The sequence below is a fragment of the Coregonus lavaretus genome, assembly GCF_964263955.1.
Source record: "Coregonus lavaretus genome assembly, chromosome: 4".
In the NCBI taxonomy this organism is placed as follows: Eukaryota; Metazoa; Chordata; class Actinopteri; order Salmoniformes; family Salmonidae; genus Coregonus; species Coregonus lavaretus.
The window spans coordinates 49,006,931-49,028,472 of record NC_139991.1 but is presented as its reverse complement, the minus strand read 5'-3'; the positions used below and the strand labels follow the sequence as shown (position 1 = coordinate 49,028,472).

At 43.1% G+C, this 21,542-nt stretch overlaps 1 protein-coding gene across 2 annotated transcripts in view; it reads left to right on the top strand.

The window, feature by feature from the left end:
• Nucleotides 1-21,542, top strand: part of LOC311128162 (nuclear pore complex protein Nup214-like) — a gene marked incomplete at its 3' end in the record, with an annotated part of 68,534 nt that overhangs the window by 4,946 nt on the left and 42,046 nt on the right. For both annotated transcript variants that reach the window (XM_084160150.1, XM_084160149.1), the window contains exons 11-15: nucleotides 6,661-6,819; nucleotides 6,995-7,457; nucleotides 10,156-10,295; nucleotides 14,813-14,892; nucleotides 15,007-15,090. In XM_084160150.1, coding sequence (XP_084016276.1) covers nucleotides 6,661-6,819; nucleotides 6,995-7,457; nucleotides 10,156-10,295; nucleotides 14,813-14,892; nucleotides 15,007-15,090 — 926 coding nt within the window. The remainder of the gene's footprint in view (nucleotides 1-6,660; nucleotides 6,820-6,994; nucleotides 7,458-10,155; nucleotides 10,296-14,812; nucleotides 14,893-15,006; nucleotides 15,091-21,542) is intronic.

Genomic DNA, 21,542 nt, shown 5'->3' with positions numbered 1-21,542 from the left:
CCCCATTTTGAGTTTATTTGTCACGTCCTCTGCATCCATTTTGCTGTCACATGTGTTACGGTGTTCAGAGGTTGTTATAACCAATTTATTGATGTGATTATGATAATCTATAGGTCAGGCCCTATTGATCACGTGCATGCGATGCATACGTGTCACGTAAAGAGAGTAAGTGTTGAGGGAATAGGGAATGTTTTTCCTAAACAAATTAGGGATTTCGGTAACAACTTTTCAGTCAGAAATGGCTGTAATTATGTTACAGCTCCAGCAATACAGACAGTGCGATACACACTGTTGATGTTCTGTGGTGGTCGCTGCAGCAGGGAGGAGAGACAACGGGTGCTAGTCACAGTCACTCGCTGTCTTTTTTTTATTTTTTACCACAGCGCTGCAAGTCTGAGCCATGCCCGGCACAATCAAATCAATTGCGGTCGGACTCCCTCTAGTCATTTGTGTGTCTTAATTATTTCATCCAAGCATCAGACAAGCTCAGTGCATATAGTTGATTTGATTAAAACACATAGGATGTGTCTATACAGTGGCTTGCGAAAGTATTCACCCCCCTTGGCATTTTTCCAATTTTGTTGCCTTACAACCTGAAATTAAAATGGATTTTTTTGGAGTTTGTCATTTGATTTACACATCATGCCTATCACTTTGAAGATGCAAAATATGTTTTATTGTGAAACAAACAAGAATTAAGACAGAACAGAACTTGAGTGTGCATAACTATTCACCCCCCCAAAGTCAATACTTTGTAGAGCCACCTTTTGCACCAAATACAGCTGCAAGTCTCTTGGGGTATGTCTCTATAAGCTTGGCACATCTAGCCACTGGGGTTTTTCCCATTCTTCAAGGCAAAACTGCTCCAGCTCCTTGGATGGGTTCCGCTGGTGTACAGCAATCTTTAAGTCATACCACAGATTCTCAATTGGATTGAGGTCTGGGCTTTGACTAGGCCATTCCAAGACATTTAAATGTTTCCCCTTAAACCACTCGAGTGTTGCTTTAGCAGTATACTTAGGGTAATTGTCCTGCTGGAAGGTGAACCTCCGTCCCAGTCTCAAATCTCTGAAAGACTGAAACAGGTTTCCCTAAACAATTTACCAGTATTTAGCGCCATCCATCATTCCTTCAATTCTGACCAGTTTCCCAGTCCCTGCCGATGAAAAACATCCCCACAGCATGATGCTGCCACCACCATGCTTCACTGTGGGGATGGTGTTCTCGGGGTGATGAGAGGTGTTGGGTTTGTGCCAGACATAGTGTTTTCCTTGATGGCCAAAAAGCTACATTTTAGTCTCATCTGACCAGGTACCTTCTTCCATATGTTTGGGGAGTCTCCCACATGCCTTTTGGCGAACACCAAACGTGTTTGCTTATTTTTTTTCTTTAAGCAATGGCTTTTTTCTGGCCACTCTTCCGTAAAGACCAGCTCTGTGGAGTGTACGGCTTAAAGTGGTCCTATGGACAGATACTCCAATCTCCACTGTGGAGCTTTGCAGCTCCTTGAGGGTTATCTTTGGTCTCTTTGTTGCCTCTGATTAATGCCCTCCTTGCCTGGTCCGTGAGTTTTGGTGGGCGGCCCTCTCTTGGCAGGTTTGTTGTGGTGCCATATTCTTTCCATTTTTTTATTATGGATTTAATGGTGCTCCGTGGGATGTTCAAAGTTTCTGATATTTTTTTATAACCCAACCCTGATCTGTACTTCTCCACAACTTTGTCCCTGACCTGTTTGGAGAGCTCCTTGGTCTTCATGGTGCTGCTTTCTTGATGGTGCCCCTTGCTTAGTGGTGTTGCAGACTATGTGGCCTTTCAGAACAGGTGTATATATACTGGGATCATGTGACGGCACATGTGACACTTAGATTGCACACAGGTGGACTTTATTTAACTAATTATGTGACTTCTGAAGGTAATTGGTTGCACCAGATCTTATTTAGGGGCTTCATAGCAAAGGGGGTGAATACATACACACGCACCACTTTTCCGTTATTTATTTTTTAGAATTCTTTGAAACAAGTTATTTATTTAATTTCACTTCACCAATTTGGACTATTTTGTGTATGTCCATTACATGAAATCCAAATAAAAATCCATTAAAATTACAGGTTGTAATGCAACAAAATAGGAAAAACGGCAAGGGGAATGAATACTTTTGCAAGGCACTGTATATGGAAAAATACAAGTTTTTGTATTTTATTAGGATCACCGTTAGGTGTTGCAAAAGCTGCAGCTACTCTTCCTGGGGTTCACACAAAACATGAAACATGACAGAACATTAATAATAATAATAATAATAATTAATAGACAAGAACAGCTCAAGGACAGAACTACATCAATATATATATATATATATATACATATCAATACATACACACAAACTATCTAGGGGATAGGCGTTGTGCCGTGAGGTGTTGCTTCATCTGTTTTTTAAAACAGGTTTGCAGTTCATTTGAGCAACATGAGATGGAACCGGAGTTCCATGCAATAATGGCTCTATATAATACTGTACGCTTTCTTGAATTTGTTTTGGATTTGGGGACTGTGAAAAGACCCCTGGTGGGGTAAGTGTGTGTGTGTTTGAGCTCTGTGTAAGTTGACTATGCAAACAATTTGGGATTTTCAACACATTAATGTTTGATGCAGTCAGTCTCTCTCCAACTCTTAGCCAAGAGAGACTGGCATGCATAGTATTTTTATCTTCCCTCTGATTACAATGAAGAGCAAGTTTTACGTTTTTTTTAATTTCGAACAATCGATTGGTCGAAAGAACAGACGACTCTTTGGTTATGGTAATTTCTGTTAATGCATTCAATATATAATGAATATACAAAACATTAAGGACACCTGCTCTTTCCATGACAGACTGACCAGGTGAATCCTAGTGAAGGCTATGATCCCTTATTGATGTCACTTGTTAAATCCACTTCAATCAGTGTAGATAGGAGAATAGACAGGCTAAGGAAGGATTTTTAAACTTTAAGACAATTGAGACATGGATTGTGTATGTGTGCCATTCAGAGGGTGAATGGGGAAGACCACCGATTTGTGTCTTTGAACAGGGTATGGTAGTAGGTGCCAGGCGCACCGGTTTGTGTCAGGAACTGCAACGCTGCTGGGTTTTTCACGCTCAACAGTTTCCCATGTGTATCAACAATGATCCACCACCCAAAGGACATCAGCCAACTTAACACATCTGTGCAAATCATTGGAGTCAACATGGGCCAGCATTCGACATCTTGTAGAGTCCATGCCCTGACGAATTGAAGCTGCTCTGATGGCAAAAGGGTGGGCTGCAACTCAATATTAGGGATGTGTTCCTAATGTTTGATATACTCTGTGTAATATTATTATTATTACAGTCATTTACCGTTCTCATTATCGGCGTGGACATGTTTGTAGAGCTCACAACGTACAGTGCATTCGGAAAGTATTCAGACCCCTTGACTTTTTACACGTTGTTATATTACAGCTTTATTCTAAAATTGATTAAATCGTGATCAATCTACACCCAATACCCCATAATGACGAAGCAAAAACAGGTTTTTAGAAATGTTTGCAAATGTACAAAAATCTGATTCTACTGCTTGCATCAGTTACCTGATGTGGAATAGAGTTCAATGTGGTCATGGCTCTATGTAGTACTGTGCGCCTCCCATAGTCTGTTCTGAACTTGGGGACTGTGAAGAGACCTCTGGTGGCATGTCTTGTGGGGTATGCATGGGTGTTTGAGCTGTGTGCTAGTCGTTTAAACAGACAGCTCGGTGCTTTCAACATGTCAATACCTCTCACAAAGTAGTGATGAAGTCAATCTCTCCTCCACTTTGAGCCAGGAGAGATTGACATTAATATTTTTAATGTTTGCTCTCTGTGTACATCCAAGGGCCAGCCGTGCTGCCCTGTTCTGAGCCAATTGCAGTTTTATTTAGTCCCTCTTTGAGGCACCTGACCACACGACTCAACAGTAGTCCAGGTGCGACAAAACTAGAGCCTGTAGAACATGCCTTGTTGATAGTGCTTTTAAGAAGGTAGAGCAGTGCTTTATTATGGACAGACTTCTCCCCATCTTAGCTACTGTTTTATCAATGTTTTGACCATGACAGTTTACAATCCAGGGTTACTCCAAGCAGTTTAATCACCTCAACTTGCTCAATTTCCACATTATTTATTACAAGATTTAGTTGAGGTTTAGGGTTTAGTGAATGATTTGTCCCAAGTACAATGCTTTTAGTTTTTGAAATATTTAGGACTAACTTATTCCTTGCCACCCATTCTGAAACTAACTGTAGCTCTTTAAGTGTTGCAGTCATTTCAGTCACTGTAGTAGCTGACGTGTATAGTGTTGAGTCATCCGCATACATAGACACACTGGCTTTCCTCAAAGCCAGTGGCATGTCGTTAGTAAAGATTGAAAAAAGTAAGGGCCCTGGGGAATTCCTGATTCTACCTGGATTATGTTGAAGAGGCTTCCATTAAATAACGCCCTCTGTGTTCTGTTAGACCGGTAACTCTTTATCCATAATATAGCAGGTCTCTCCAGATATGTTTGATCGGGTTCAAGTCTGGGCTCTGGCTGGGCCACTCAAGGACATTCAGAGACTTGTCCCGAAGCCACTCCTGCGGTATCTTGGCTGTGGGCTTAGGGGTCGTTGTCTTGTTGGAAGGTGAACCTTTGCCCCCAGTCTGAGCGCTCTAGAGCAGGTTTTTATCAAGGATCTCTCTGTACTTTGCTCTGTTCATCTCTCCCTCGATCCTGACTAGTCTCCCAGTCCCTGCCGTTGAAAAACATCCCCACAGCATGATGCTGCCACCCCCATGCTTCACCGTAGGGATGGTGCCAGATTTCCTCCAGATGTGATGCTTGGCATTCAGGTCAAAGAGTTCATTCTTGGTTTCATCAGACCAGATAATCTTGTTTCTCATGGTCTGAGAGTCCTTCAGGTGCCTTTTGGCAAACTCCAAGCGGGCTGTCATGTGCCTTTTACTGAGGAGTGGCTTCTGTCTGGCCACTCTACCATAAAGGCCTGATTGGTGGAGTACTGCAAAGATGGTTGTCCTTCTGGAAGGTTCTCCCATCTCCACAGAGGAACTCTGGAGCTCTGTCGGTGACCATCGGGTTCTTGGTCACCTCCCTGACCAAGGCCCTTCTCCCCCGATTGCTCAGTTTGGTCGGGCGGCCAGCTCTAGGAAGAGTCTTGGTGGTTCCAAACTTCTTCTATTTAAGAATGATGGAGGCCACTGTGTTCTTGGGGACCTTCAATGCTGCAGAAATGTTTTGGTACCCTTCCCCAGATCTGTGCCTCGACACAATCCTGTCTCGGAGGTCTACGGACAATTCCTTTGACCTCATGGCAACTGTGTATATAGACAGGTGTGAGCCTTTTCAAATCATGTACAATCAATTGAATTTACCACAGGTGGACTCCAATCAAGTTGTTTAAACATCTCAAGGATGATCAATGGAAACAGGATGCACCTGAGCTCAATTTCAAGTCTCATAGCAAAGGGTCTGAATACTTATGTAATTAAGGTATTTATGTTTTTATTTGTAATACATTTGCATGCATTTCTAAAAACCTGTTTTCCCTTTATCAATATGGGGTACTGTGTGTAGATTGATGAGGAAAAACATTCATGTAATTAATTTTAGAATACAGCTGTAACTTAACAAAATGTGGAAAAAGTCAAGGGTTTTGATTACTTTCCCGAAGGCACTCAGTTGATTTTACTAAAACACAAAGGGTGTGTCTATATATGGAAAAATACATGTTTTACAATTTCGACCAATCGATTGGTCGAAAGAGAAAACGACTTGTATACACTGTGTGATGTTCAGCTCCTCAGTGTCAGTCAGTAGCATTTTGTATGCGACGCTGGTTGGCGCATGTGTTCTTTTTGGTAGCTGTGAGATTAATATTGATAAGCCACTGTCTCGGTATCTACTGTTTAAGGCAGTCAGTCAGACAGTCACGTAGCACTACTGAAGTTGCTGTCTAGGTTCCCCGCTTAAAAGACTCCACCAGAAAACCGAACTAGCAATTTGAGCAGCACTTCTAAATGATTGTATTCTGATCGAACCCTGTCTCGAGAGACCTAGGCTGTATTGGATAGAGAGGGGGAGGCCCACATTCATTACAATGACTCGGACGAATGAGAGAACAACAACAACAACAACAAATAACAGAACCAGACAAGCATGTCTGAGAATGCTGATGAGGTTTACCTTGAGCTTTCAAATCTGTTGTTCTCTCTCTGGAGAGCAGAGTCTCAGGCAAGTAGACTCATTATTTGTCTCATCACACTGGCTTTAGTGCCGGTTTTCTCTCCAAGTGCTTGGGGCTTTGTTTCTTACTAAGAACTCAAGGTCTCTCAAGTCACACAGGAATATAGCAATTCATATGCTCTGTCCTTGAAGTTGTCTCGGCTTTTGTTAATGTCCTATGTACTTGTGTGTTGACGTGCATCTTCCATGAGCTTTAGTGTGTGTTTGCCTGTGTGGGTGGGTGTATGTTTGTGTGCCTGTCGATAGCTGGGTGTTTGCCTTTTTGTTGCAGTCAAAGTGTGTGTATGCCTGTGTGTTTCTCTCTGGCTACCAATAGTAATACTGTACTTCACTTGATGTCTCTTTGCCCCACGAACGTATCTCCTATGTCACTACAGCCGATGAGAAGACATTGCCCCCGGCGCCCACTCTGCTGCTGCTGTCTACAGACGGAGTGCTTTGCCCCTTTTCACTGCTCAACCTCAACCCTGGTGTCAAGCAGCTGGTCGCTGCCCCCATCAGCCTGGTCCTGGACGGAGAGAGACTGCCCCATGCAGGTCTGGAGAAACTCATCAGCTTTTTCATATTTACGAATTGTGTTTTTTATTCTATCTCACTGAATACATTTGTCTTATGATACTTGCAGTACCTATACTACTATCATACTGTATAGTATTTATAATAGTGTTGTGATAGGGTCCACTAAAAGCAGCTCTCCTCTCTGCGTTGCAGGTTCTGCAGCTCCCCCGCCCCCTTACCCAACCTCCTCTCTCCCATCAGCCCCGGTGGCATTCCCTCCTCTTGGCCTCCCCTTGGCCACCACACCAAACCCTCCTGCCCCTGCCTCCTCCCCCGCCACATCTCCAGCCTCCTCATCCGGCTTCTCCTTCTCCATGCCCCCCTCCTCTTCCATTGCTCCCCCCGCCTTCTCTCTGGGGGGCTCTACGGCCTTCAGCACGGGCCCAGCCTTGGGCACCTCTGCTGGCTTCTCCTTCGCCTCCAAGCCCCTGACAGAGACCCCAGCCACAGCTTCGGCCTTCTCCTTCAGTGCCCCCAAACCTCCAGTGGTGGAAATGGCTCCAGCCCCCGCTCCGACGCCCACCCCCCAGCGCCTGGCCACCGCCTCCCCCATCATGGTGCTCCGAGGCACCCCCGAGCCAGCCACTCCCGCTGTGAAGATGAACCTCAATGACAGGTGAGAGGTTGAAATAAGTACCTGAATAACTTTGACTGTTCACATTTAACTTAGAACAGGAATGGGCAACTGGCGGCCCGCGGACCCCCTTTTGTAGGCCCGCGGACCAATTTCAACTAAATTAAAAACTACATTTTTGTTTGGGGGGGGGGGGGCGACTCAGTTAGGGTCTGAACTTACTGTTGATAGTTAGAATAATAGAATACACAAGGTGCAGTTTCTAAATTTGGTTGTGCGTAAGCAGTCTTTGTATTTGGTATTTTATTAGGATCCCCATTAGCTGTTGCAAAAGCAGCAGCTACTCTTCCTGGGGTCCACACAAAACATGACATAATACAGAACATTAATAAACAAGAACAGCTCAAGGACATTTATTATTATTATTATTAAAGGCACACATAGCCTACATAACAATACATACAGTCGTGGTCAAAAGTTTAGAGAATGACACAAGTATTGGTCATCACAAAGTTCACTGCTTCAGTGTTTTTAGATTTTTTTGTCAGATGTTACTATGGTATACTGAAGTATAATTACAAGCATTCCATAAGTGTCAAAGGCTTTTATTGACAATTACATTAAGTTTATGCAAATAATTAATATTTGCACAGTGTTGACACTTCTTTTTCAAGACCTCTGCAATCCGCCCTGGCATGCTGTCAATGTCAGTCACATCCTGACTGATGGCAGCCCATTCTTGCATAATCAATGCTTGGAGTTTGTCAGAAGTTATGGGGTTTTGTTTGTCCACCTGCTTCTAGAGGATCAACCACAAGTTCTCAATGGGATTAAGGTCTGGGGAGTTTCCTGGCCATGGACCCAAAATTTCAATGTCTTGTTCCCCGAGCCACTTAGTTATAAATTTTGCCTTATGGCAAGGTGCTCCATCATGCTGGAAAAGGCATTGGTCGTCACATTTACATTTGAGTCATTTAGCAGACGCTCTCATCCAGAGCGACTTACAGTTAGTGAGTGCTTAAATGTATTTTATTTTATTTTTTCATACTGGAATCGAACCCACAACCCTGGCGTTGCAAATGCCATGATCTACCAACTGAGCTACATCCCTGCCGGCCATTCCCTCCCCCCTCCCTGGACGAGGCTGGGCCAATTGTGCGCCGCCCCATGGGTCTCCCGGTCACGGCCGGCTACGACAGAGCCTGGATTCGAACCAGGATCTCTAGTAGCACAGCTAGCACTGCGATGCAGTGCCTTAGACCACTGCGCCACTCGGGAGATGCAACCCCACACATGAATGGTCTCAGGATGCTTTACTGTTGGCATGACACAGGACTGATGGTAGCGCTCACCTTGTCTTCTCCGGACAAGGTGTTTTCCAGATGCCCCAAACAATCGGAAAGGGGATTCATCAGAGAAAATGACTTTACCCCAGTCCTCAGCAGTCCAATCCCTGTACCTTTTTCAGAATATCAGTCTGTCCCTGATGTTTTTCCTGGAGAGAAGTGGCTTCTTTGCTGCTCTTCTTGACACCAGGCCATCCTCCAAAAGTCTTCGCCTCACTGTGCGTGCAGATGCACTCACATCTGCCTGCTGCCATTCCTGAGCCAGCTCTGCACTGGTGGTATTCCGATCCCACAGCTGAATCAACTTTAGGAGACGGTCCTGGCGCTTGCTGGACTTTCTTGGGCGTCCTGACGCCGCCTTCACAACAATTTAACCTCTCTCCTTGAAGTTCTTGATGATCCGATAAATGGTTGATTTAGGTGCAATCTTACTAGCAGCAATATCCTTGCCTGTGAAGCCCTTTTTGTGCAAAGCAATGATGACGGCACGTGTTTCCTTGCAGGTAACCATGGTTAACAGAGGAAGAACAATGATTTCAAGCACCACCCTCCTTTTAAAGCTTCCAGTCTATTATTCTAACTCAATCAGCATGACAGAGTGATCTCCAGCCTTGTCCTCGTCAACACTCTCACCTGTGTTAACGAGAGAATCACTGACATGATGGCAGCTGGTGCTTTTGTGGCAGGGCTGAAATGCAGTGGAAATGTTTTTTTTGGGATTAAGTTCATTTTCATGGCAAAGAGGGACTTTGCAATTAATTGCGATTCATCTGATCACTCTTCATGACATTCTGGAGTATATGCAAATTGCCATCATAAAAACTGAGGCAGCAGACTTTGTGAAAATTAGTATTTGTGTCATTCTCAAAACTTTTGACCACGACTGTACACACAAACTATCTAAGTTGCCGTGAGGTGTTGCTTTATCTGTTTTTTTTAAACCAGGTTTGCTGTTTATTTGATCAATATGAGATGGAACAGAGTTCCATGCAATAATGGCTCTATATAATATATACGCTTTCTTGAATTTGTTCTGGATTTGGGGACTGAAAAGACCCCTGGTGGCATGTCTGGTGGGGTAAGTGTGTTTGTAAGTTGACTATGCAAACAATTTGGGATTTTCAACACATTGTTTCTTATAAAAAGAAGTGATGCAGCCTTAACAGTTCTAACAGTCCGTTTCTTAACAGGTGCATGTTTATCAATAATTGGAAGAAGCAATTTCATAAATTCATCAAGTGCATCATCTGGATGTGGGTACGCAGACCCACGAGCCACTGCGGCCCCTCATGAGGAGTTACGTTTTGTGGCCCCCACCCCCATCAAAGTTGCCCATCCCTGACTTAGATGATTGTTGGCTGGCTTGGCTAGATATGTTTGTTTCTGTCCCTCAGATTCCTGGCAGTGGAGACCCCTGCTGCAGCTTCAGCCTCCCAGCCCTTTTCCTTCAACTCCACCCCCAAAGCTGCCTTCTCTGAGCCCAGCAGCCAGCCCGCTCCACTGCCCATAGCCACCAAGCCTGCAGCCATGCCAGGTAAGGAGAATAATGAGCTTTGTTTATACAGCATAATTCATACAGATGTACAGTGCCTTCAGAAAGTATTCATACCCCTTGACTTATTCCTCATTTTGTTGTTACAGCCTGAATTCAATATTGATTAAATATATAAATATTTTCACCCATCCTCCTGAGACCCCGCCCATTGACTTATGTCCACTGTTGTGGACATTTGAGTTTCATCCCTCTTCTTGGAATATTTTGTGCAAGTCTCTTAATTCCTGCTGTACTGTACAGAGGACATCCTGGGCTTTTCAGTGATATGTCATTTGATTGGCTGGGAGGCCGGGAACCGCCTCTATCTTTCCTTTCAAAATGGACGGCAAAGGAACAAGCACATTTTATGGAAAGATGAGAGGTAAGTCAAATATTGTTTGTCTATGGTTTTGTTACTATGATAATCATATATTTTCTTGTTCATGAAGGTGTTAGGAATCATATATTTAGTTCTGATAGCAACTAAATTATGTATCTTTTGAAAGATTTGTCATTTTATGAATGTCAATTATAGTGGACATCAGGACTATCTTCATGTAAATAATGACTCCACATTGTCGTAGGAAACAGAACTGAAGCAGAAAGAATTCTTTACCGAATAGTCGAGGGAGATTCAGATTTGGAGTTGTCAGATGATGAGAGAGATGAGGATAAGTTTCAACCAGTGATACAAAACGGTGATGAAGAAGAGGAAGACAATGCAGAAGGCTCAGTTGAAGGGACAGATGCAGACACAGACACAGATACAGACAGGGATGAACAGGAAACTCGTCGCCCTCTGTGGGCCAGGAGTAACATGTATGTTTGATGCAGTTCCACAATTTTAAATTCAGCTGCATTGAGTATTTAAACTGTTATTACTTTTCATTTATTATTCTTTTTTCCTTCATATCAGATTTGCACCTGTGTTACCTGGGCTTCCTGTGTGTCAAGATAACCCTACAACACGTGCAGACTGGAGTCCAATTGAATACTTTTCACAGTACATTGACAACAAGGTCTTTGAAGATTTGGCAACATACACAAATCAAAGAGAGCTGCAAATCAAAGGAGTGTGCATGAACACCACGCCACAAGAAATAAAAATATTCTTGGGCATTTCAGTCCACATGGCCTGCCTTGGCTATCCCAGAATTAAAATGTTTTGGCCCAACAAAACTAAAGTGCCAGTCATAAGTAGCAAAATGACTAGGGATAGATTCTTCAGGATAAGAAATTCCCTCAAGATTGTCAATGACCTGGCTGTAACAGAGGAAACAAAGAAGGCAGATATTCTTTGGAAAGTCAGGCCAATACTCGATCGTGTGCGCCAAGGCTGTCTCAGCCTTGCAAAGCCAGAAAGGGTCTGCATTGATGAGCGAATCATCCCATTCACAGTCCGTTGTCCAGTCAGGCAATATGTTCCCGGCAAGCCAAACCCTACTGGCCTAAAGGTCTTTGTCCTTGCATCCCCAAATGGTCTGATGCTTGATTTTGAAGTCTACCAAGGGAAGAATACCTTTACAGTCCAAAGGTTAGGAGTTGGAGCTGCAGCAGTTCTACGCATGGTTGAATCTGTTCCAACAGGAAGCCACATATTCTTTGACAGGTACTTCACAACCATAGATCTATTGGATGCATTGCTGGCAAAGGGCCTTCCTGCAACTGGAACTATAATGAAGAACCGTGTCCCAAAGCTGTGCCAGCTGCCAGTAGACAAACAGTTGAAAAAAGAGGGGAGAGGAACATCAGTGTCAGTGGCCAGAAAGAGTCCTGAGCTGGCCATCACAAAATGGTTCGACAACAAACCAGTGCTCATGGCATCCACTGTACATGGGAAAGACCCAGAAGACATCTGTACCAGATGGTCCCAGAAAGAAAAGCACCTGGTCCAGGTTAAAAGACCAGCAGTAATTAAGCAGTATAATGATAACATGGGTGGCGTAGATCTTTGTGATCGCATGCTTAGCTTCTATCGTATGTCAAGCAGGACCAAGAAGTGGACATCGCGCGTGATCAGTCACTTCTTTGATGTTGCCATCACCAACTCCTGGATACAATACCAGTCTGACAGCAAAGCTCTGCACAGACCATCCAAGAACACACATCAGTACCTGGACTTCAAACTACTCCTAGCTGAGGAGCTGTTGGAGAGTCCGGAACTGGAAAACAGCTGTGAAGAGAGTGAGGATGAGTATGAGCCACCATCTAAAATGAGGATCCCACAACCAGAGCCATCTGTGCGCAGACTAGGAGCCATGCACATGCCTGAGATGATGGATACCAAGCATGCAGAAAGATGCAGAAATAAGGGCTGCAAGAGCAAGACGTACATGAGATGTACCAAATGCAAGATGTTCCTCTGCATTACCAAAAAGAGAAATTGCTTCCAGGACTTTCACCACTAACAAAGAAAATACTAAGAACAAAATGAAGAGTGAAGGAAAAAGCTAGATTGGATTCAGTTTGACAGAAGGAAAAAATCCAAAATAAATATGTTACACATTAGTTATATGTTCATTGTTCAAATAACACTGAAAGGATTCAAGGGGACCAATCAAAGGATATGGACATAACAAAGTGTTAAGCTTTAATAGTAAAGCTATCCTTGCGAAATGTAAGGAAAAGGATTCAAGAATGATTAATGTGTATTGTATAAACAAAATGTCTGTATTCTTGGATAATAATCAATCTACAGCCCAAAATGTATGTATTCTTAGTTCATAAAAACTCTGTAATCTGTAAGAACTCTGTAAAAATTTGTATCTACCAAATGTGTCTCTTTTCGTACTCAAATGATCCTGTTGTCCACTACAGTGGACATGCTGTAAAATAAAAAATTTAAATTAAAATTTAAATGTGGAAATTGTAGGATGCTTTTTTTAACCCTAAACAGTTATTGAATCACAAAAAATATGATTAGGAAAAACAATATTTTCCTTGGTTCTCAACACACACGATTACCCATAATGACAAAGTGAAAACATGTTTTTAGAAATGTTAGCAAATGTATTGAAAATAAATCTAATTTACATAAGTATTCACACCCCTGAGTCAACACTTTGTAGAAGCACCTTTGGCGGTGATTACAGCTTTGAGTCTTCTTGGGTATGTCTATCATATTTGGATTTGGGGAATTTCTCCCATTCTTCTTTGCAGATTTTCTCAAGCTCTGTTAAGTTAGATAGGGAGTGGCAGTGAACAGCAATCTTCAAGTCTTTCAGCAGATTTTCAATGGGATTCAAGTCTGGACTTTGGCTGGGCCACTCAAGGACTTTCACATTCTTGTTCTGAAGCCATTCCAACGTTGCTTCGGCTGTATGCTTGAGGTCATTGTCCTGTTGGAACGTTGATCTTTGCCCCCAGTCTAAGGTCATTTCCACTCTGTATTTGGCACCATTCACTGTTCCCTCTATCCTTACCACTTTGTCTCCCAGTGCCTGCCGCTGAAAAGCATACCAAAGCCCGATGCTGCCACCACCATGCTTCACGGTAGGGATGGTGTTAGACGGTTGATGAGCTGTGGCTGGTTTTCTCCAGATATAGCGCTTTGCATTCAGGCCAAAGAGTTACATTTTTGTCTCATCAGACCACAGAATCTTTTGCCTTACGCTCTGAGTCTTTCACGCGCCTTTTTGCAAACTCCAGGTGTGCTGTCATGTGCCTTTTTTCTCAGGAGTGGCTTCCGTCCAACCACTCTCCCATAAAGCCCAGAATGGTGAAGAGCTGTAGAGACTCTTGTCCTTCTTGCAGGTTCTCCCATCTCTGCCAAGGAACGCTGTAGTTCTGTCAGAGTGGTCATTGGGCTCTTGGTCACCTCCTTCTTGCCCGGTTGCTCAGTTTGGTCGGACGGGTAGTTCCATATTTTTTTAATTTCTCAATGCTAAAGAACACTGTGCTCTTGGAAACGTTCAACCCTCTAGAAATTGTTTTATACCCTTCCCCAGATATATGCCTCATTGCAGTTCTGTCTCTGAGATCTACGCACAGTTCCTTGGACTTCATGGCATAATTTCTGCTCTGACATGCACTGTCAACTGTGGGACCATATATAGACATGTGTTTCTTTCTAAATCATGTCCAAACATTTGAATTGGCCACAGGTGGACTCCAATCAAGTTGTAGTGACTTCTCAAGGATGATTAAAGGAAATTGGATGCCCCTGAGCTCAATTTGGAGTGGCATAGCAAAGGGGTGTGAATACCCTATGTAAATTAGATAATTCTGTATTTCATTTTCAATACATTTGGTTTAAAAATATTTAACATGTTTTCACTTTGTCATTATGGGGTATTGTGTGTGGTGGGTGACAGTAAAACATTCATTTTAATCTATTTTGAATTCAGGCTGTAACACAACAGAATGTGGGGAAAGGTCAAGGGGTATGAATAATTTCTGAAGGCACTGTATATGAACGTGCTTGGATAAAACAATAGCACACCATTTTATTTTATTTTTCCAACACTAGCATCTTTGTTGTTTGGTTTGTGATATCGTTGGTATCCATTCTGTCTCAGGCCCAGTCCAAACCAGTACACCCCCCACGGTTGTACAGAAACCTGCCCCAGCCACCCAGACAAGGGCACCCACTCCACAGGTACTAAAACATAATCTGCCTTCTGAAATAAATAAGATATTAGACCAACAATCAATTTATTGTAGTACTGGTCATAATAGTAGAGACAATATCTGTCTGTTTGCCGTCCTCTAGGCAGTGCTGAGTGTGAAGGCCCTGGAAAGGCAGCTGCAGCAGAGGAAGGACTCAGACCCAGTCATGGCCGGAATACTGGAGGAGGTAACAGATTAATCCAATAGTCTTTCTCTCAAACTACTGCTACTTAATTACTTTTGTATTTTATTATGAATGCAATTTATGATCATAACAAAAAACATTCAGTGTAGTTAACCCACAAAGGAATCGAACCCAGCACCATGCGCAAACCAACTTACACTAAATGGGTCTTGCTATAAATAATGGGGCCAATGTGTGACATTGGGATAAACATTTCAAAATGGTTTGAAACAAAAATAAAAATGATTTTTATGCAGTTCCACTTGTGTACTTAGAGGAATATAATATGCAAATTGGCCCATAATTCCACCTATACAACAACATAGGCCTAGGACTATACGTCCTTTAAGCAGGGTTCATACAGACATTGGTAGTCAAATTCATGGACTTTTAGGGACTTTTTCGATTTCTTAATTTACATTTTCAAGGACCTCAATGTTATACAATTGTATAATTCATATAATTGTACATATAGGGCCTAATATAGAACCCCCCCCCCCCCCCCCCCCCCCCCCGCCTTGACTAAATACACTGAACAAAAATATAAACGCAACATGCAACAATTTCAAAGATTTTACTAAGTTACAGTTCATATAAGGAAATCAGTCAATTGAAATAAATAAATTAGGCCCTAATCTATGGACTGGGAATATACAGTGCATTCGGAAAGTATTCAGACCCCTTCACTTCTTCCACATTTTGTTACGTTACAGCCTTATTCTAAAATTGATTAAATATATATATTTTTCCATCAATCTATACACAATACCCCATAATGACGAAGCAAAAACCGTTTTTTGAAATATTTGCAGATGAATAAAAAAACGGAAATATGACATTTACATAAGTATTCAGACCCTTTACTCAGTACTTTGTTGAAGCACCATTGGCAGCGATTACAGCACACCTATATTTGGGGAGTTTCACCCATTCTTCTCTGCAGATCCTCTCAAGCTCTGACAGGTTGGATGGGGAGCGTTGCTGCACAGCTCTTTTCAGGTCTCTCCAGAGATGTCCGATCGGGTTCAAGTCCGGGCTCTGGCTGGGCCACTCAAGGACATTCAGAGACTTGTCCCAAAGCCACTCCTGTGTTGTCTTGGCTGTGTACTTATGGTCATTGTCCTGTTGGAAGGTGAACCTTCGCCCCAGTCTGAGATCTCTCTGTACTTTGCTCTGTTCATCTTTCCCTCAACCCTGACTAGTCTCCCAGCCCCTGCCGCTGAAAAACATTGCCACAGCATGATGCTGCCACCACAATGTTTCACCGTAGGGATGGTGCCAGGTTTCCTCCAGAAGTGACGCTTGGCATTCAGGTCAAATAGTTCATTCTTGGTTTCATCAGACCAGAGAATCTTGTTTCTCATGGTCTGAGAGTCCTTCAGGTGCCTTTTGGCAAACTCCAAGCAGGCTGTCATTTTTTTTATTTATTTTTTTTATTTTTTATTTTCACCTTTATTTAACCAGGTAAGCCAGTTGAGAACAGGTTCTCATTTACAACTGCGACCTGGCCAAGATAAAGCAAAGCAGTGCAATAAAAACAACACAGAGTTACATATGGGGTAAAAAACATAAAGTCAAAAATACAACAGAAAATATATATTCAGTGTGTGCAAATGTAGCAAGTTATGGAGGTAAGGCAATAAATAGGCTATAGTGCAAAATAATTACAATAGTATTAACACTGGAATGCTAGATGTGCAAGAGATTATGTGCAAATAGAGATACTGGGGTGCAAAAGAGCAAAATAAATAACAATATAGGGATGAGGTAGTTGGGTGGGCTAATTTCAGATGGGCTGTGTACAGGTGCAGTGATCGGTAAGGTGCTCTGACAACTGATGCTTAAAGTTATTGAGGGAGATAAGAGTCTCCAGCTTCAGAGATTTTTGCAATTCGTTCCAGTCATTGGCAGCAGAGAACTGGAAGGAATGGCGGCCAAAGGAGGTGTTGGCTTTGGGAATGACCAGTGAGATATACCTGCTGGAGCGCAGACTACGGGTGGGTGCTGCTATGGTGACCAATGAGCTAAGATAAGGCGGGGATTTGCCTAGCAGCGATTTATAGATGGCCTGGAGCCAGTGGGTTTGACGACGAACATGTAGTGAGGACCAGCCAACAAGAGCGTACAGGTCACAGTGGTGGGTAGTGTATGGGGCTTTGGAGACAAAACGGATGGCACTGTGATAGACTACATCCAATTTGCTGAGTAGAGTGTTGGAGGCTATTTTGTAAATGACATCGCCGAAGTCAAGGATCGGTAGGATAGTCAGTTTTACGAGGGCATGTTTGGCAGCATGAGTGAAGGAGGCTTTGTTGCGAAATAGGAAACCGATTCTAGATTTCACTTTGGATTGGAGATTCTTAATGTGAGTCTGGAAGGAGAGTTTACAGTCTAACCAGACACCTAGATATTTGTAGTTGTCCACATACTCTAGGTCAGACCCGTCGAGAGTGGTGATTCTAGTCGGGTGGGCGGGTGCCAGCAGCGTTCGATTGAAAAGCATGCATTTAGTTTTACTAGTGTTTAAGAGCAGTTGGAGGCTACTGAAGGAGTGTTGTATGGCATTGAAGCTCGTTTGGAGGTTTGTTAACACAGTGTCCAATGAAGGGCCAGATGTATACAAAATGGTGTCGTCTGCGTAGAGGTGGATCTGAGAGTCACCAGCAGCAAGAGCGACATCATTGATATACACGGAGAAAAGTGTCGGCCCAAGAATTGAACCCTGTGGCACCCCCATAGAGACTGCCATAGGTCCAGACAACAGGCCCTCCGATTTGACACACTGAACTCTATCTGAGAAGTAGTTGGTGAACCAGGCGAGGCAGTCATTTGAGAAACCAAGGCTATTTAGTCTGCCAATAAGAATGCGGTGGTTGACAGAGTCGAAAGCCTTGGCCAGGTCGATGAAGACGGCTGCATAGTACTGTCTATTATCAATCGCGGTTATAATATCGTTTAGGACCTTGAGCGTGGCTGAAGTGCACCCATGACCAGCTCGGAAACCGGATTGCATAGCGGAGAAGGTACGGTGGTATTCGAAATGGTCGGTGATCTGTTTGTTAACTTGGCTTTCAAATACCTTCGAAAGGCAGGGCAGGATGGATATAGGTCTGTAGCAGTTTGGATCTAGAGTGTCACCCCCTTTGAAGAGGTGGATGACCGCGGCAGCTTTCCAATCTCTGGGGATCTCAGACGTTATGAAAGAGAGGTTGAACAGACTAGTAATAGGGGTTGCGACAATTTCGGCGGCTAGTTTTAGAAAGAAAGGGTCCAGATTGTCTAGCCCAGCTGATTTGTAGGGGTCCAGATTTTGCAGCGCTTTCAAAACATCAGCTGTCTGAATTTGTGTGAAGGAGAAGCGGGGGGGGGCATGGGCAAGTTGCAGCAGAGGGTGCAGAGTTTGTGGCCGGGGTAGTGGTAGCCAGATGGAAAGCATGGCCAGCTGTAGCAAAATGCTTGTTGAAATTCTCGATTATTGTAGATTTATCGGTGGTGATAGTGTTTCCTAGCCTCAGTGCAGTGGGCAGCTGGGAGGAAGTGCTCTTATTCTCCATGGACTTTACAGTGTCCCAAAACTTAATTTTGTGTGCCTTTTACTGTTCTGTTTGGCCACTCTACCATAAAGGCCTGATTGGTGGAGTGCTGCAGATATGGTTGTCCTTCTGGAAGGTTCTCCCATCTCCACAGAGGAACTCTGGAGCTCTGTCAGAGTGACCATCAGGTTCTTGGTCACCTCCCTGAGCAAGGCCCTTCTCCCCTGATTGCTCAGTTTGGCTGGGCGGCCAGCTCTAGGAAGAGTCTTGGTGGTTCCAAACGTCTTCTATTTAAGAATGATGGGAGCCACTGTGTTCTTGGGGACCTTCAATGCTGCAGAAATGTTTTGGTACCCTTCTCCAGATATGTGCCTCGACACAATCCTGTCGCGGAGCTCTATGGACAATTCCTTTGACCTCATGGCTTGGTTTTTGCTCTGATATGCGCTGTCAACTGTGGGACCATAGCAAAGGTTCTGAATACTTATGTTAATAAGGTATTTGTTCATTTTTTATAAATTTGCAAAAATGTCTCAACCTGTTTTCACTTTGTCATTATGGGGTATTGTGTGTAGATTGAGGATTTTTTATTTATTTAATCCATTTTAGAATAAGGCTGTAATGTAACAAAATGTGGAAAAAAGGAAGAGTTCTGAATACTGTCCGACTGCACTGTAGATATGCATCTGTTGGTCAAAGACACCTTAAAAAAAAAAAAAGTAGGGGCGTGGATCAGAAAACCAGTCAATATCAGGTGTGACCACCATTTGCTTCATGCAGCGCGATACATCTTCTAATAGAGTTTATTTGCCGGTTGATTGTGCCCTGTGGAATGTTGTCCAACTCCTCTTCAATGGCTGTACTAAGTTGCTGGATATTGTCGGGAACTGGAACACGTTGTCGTACACGTCGATCCAGAGCATCCCAAACATAGGAGGACGCATATGAGCTTCCCTGAGATGGTCTCTGACAGTTTGTGCAGAAATTCTTCGGTTGTGCAAACCCACAGTTTCATCAGTTGTCCGGGTGGCTGGTCTCAGACGATCCCGCAGGTGAAGAAGCTAGATGTGTAATCAGCTTCTTGATATGCCACACCTGTCAGGTGGATGGATTATCTTGGCAAATTAGAAATGGTGACTAACAGGAATGTAAACAAATTTGTGTAAATATTTGGAAATAAATAAACTTTTTGTGCGTATGGAAGATTTCTGGGATCTTTTATTTCAGCTAATGAAAAATGGAAGCAACGCTATACAGTTGAAGTCTGAAGTTTACATACACCTTAGCCAAATACATTTAAACTCAGTTTTTCACAATTCCTGACATTTAATCCTAGTAAAAAAAAAACTGTTTTAGGTCAGTTAGGATCACCACTTTATTTTAAGAATGTGAAATGTCAGAATAATAGTAGAGTGATTTATTTCAGCTTTTATTTCTTTCATCACATTCCCAGTGGGTCAGAAGTTTACATGCACTCAATTAGTATTTGGTAGAATTGCCTTTAAATTGTTTAACTTGGGTCAAACGTTTCGGGTAGCCTTCCACAAGCTTCACACATTTAGTTGGGTGAATTTTGACCCATTTCTCCTGACAGAGCTGGTGTAACTGAGTCAGGTTTGTAGGCCTCCTTGCTCGCACACATTCTGCCCACACATTTTCTATAGGATTGCGGTCAGGGCTTTGTGATGGCCACTCCAATACCTTGACTTTGTTGTCCTTAAAGCATTTTGCCGCAACTTTGGAAGTATGCTTGGGGTCATTGTCCATTTGGAAGACCCATTTGCGACCAAGCTTTAACTTTCTGACTGATGTCTTGAGATGTTGCTTCAATATATCCACATCATTTTCCTTCCTCATGATGCCATCTATTTTGTGAAGTGCACCAGTCCCTCCTGCAGCAAAGAACTCCCACAGCATGATGCTGCCACCCCCGTGCTTCACGGTTGGGATTGTGTTCTTCGGCTTGCAAGCCACCCCCCTTTTCCTCCAAACATAACGATGGTCATTATGGCCAAACAGTTCTATTTTTGGTTCATCAGACCAGAGGACATTTCTCCAAAAAGTACGATATTTGTCCCCATGTGCAGTTGCAAACCGTGGTCTGGCTTTTTTATGGTGGTTTTGGAGCAGTGGCTTCTTCCTTGCTGAGCGGCCTTTCAGGTTATGTCGATATAGGACTTGTTTTACTGTGGATATAGATACTTTTGTACCTGTTTCCTCCAGCATCTTTACAAGGTCATTTGCTGTTTTACTGGGATTGATGTGCACTTTTCGCACCAAGTACGTTCATCTCTAGGAGACAGAACGCGTCTCCTTCCTGAGCGGTATGACAGCTGCGTGGTCCTATGGTGTTTATACTTGCATACTATTGTTTGTACAGATGAATGTGGTACCTTCAGGCGTCTGGAAATTGCTCCCAAGGATGAACCAGACTTGTGGAGGTCTACAATTTTTTTTCTGAGGTCTTGGCTGATTTCTTTTGATTTTCCCATGATGTCAACCAAAGAGGCACTGAGGTTGAAGGTAGGCCTTGAAATACATCTACAGGTACACCTCCAATTCACTCAAATGATGTCAATTAGCCTATCAGAAGCTTCTAAAGCCATGACATCATTTTCTGGAATTTTCCAAGCTGTTCAAAGGCACAGTCAATTTAGTGTATGTAAACGTCTGACCCACTGGAATTGTGATACAGTGAAATAATCTGTCTGTAAACAATTGTTGGAAAAACTACTTGTGTCATGCACAAAGTCGATGTCCTGTCCGACTTGCCAAAACTATAGTTTGCTAACAAGAAATGTGTGTTGTGGTTGAAAAACAAGTTTTAATGACTCCAACCTAAGTGTATGTAAACTTCCGACTTCAACTGTACATGTTGCGTTTTTATATTTTAGTTCAGTGTAAATTGGATGCATGCCGATT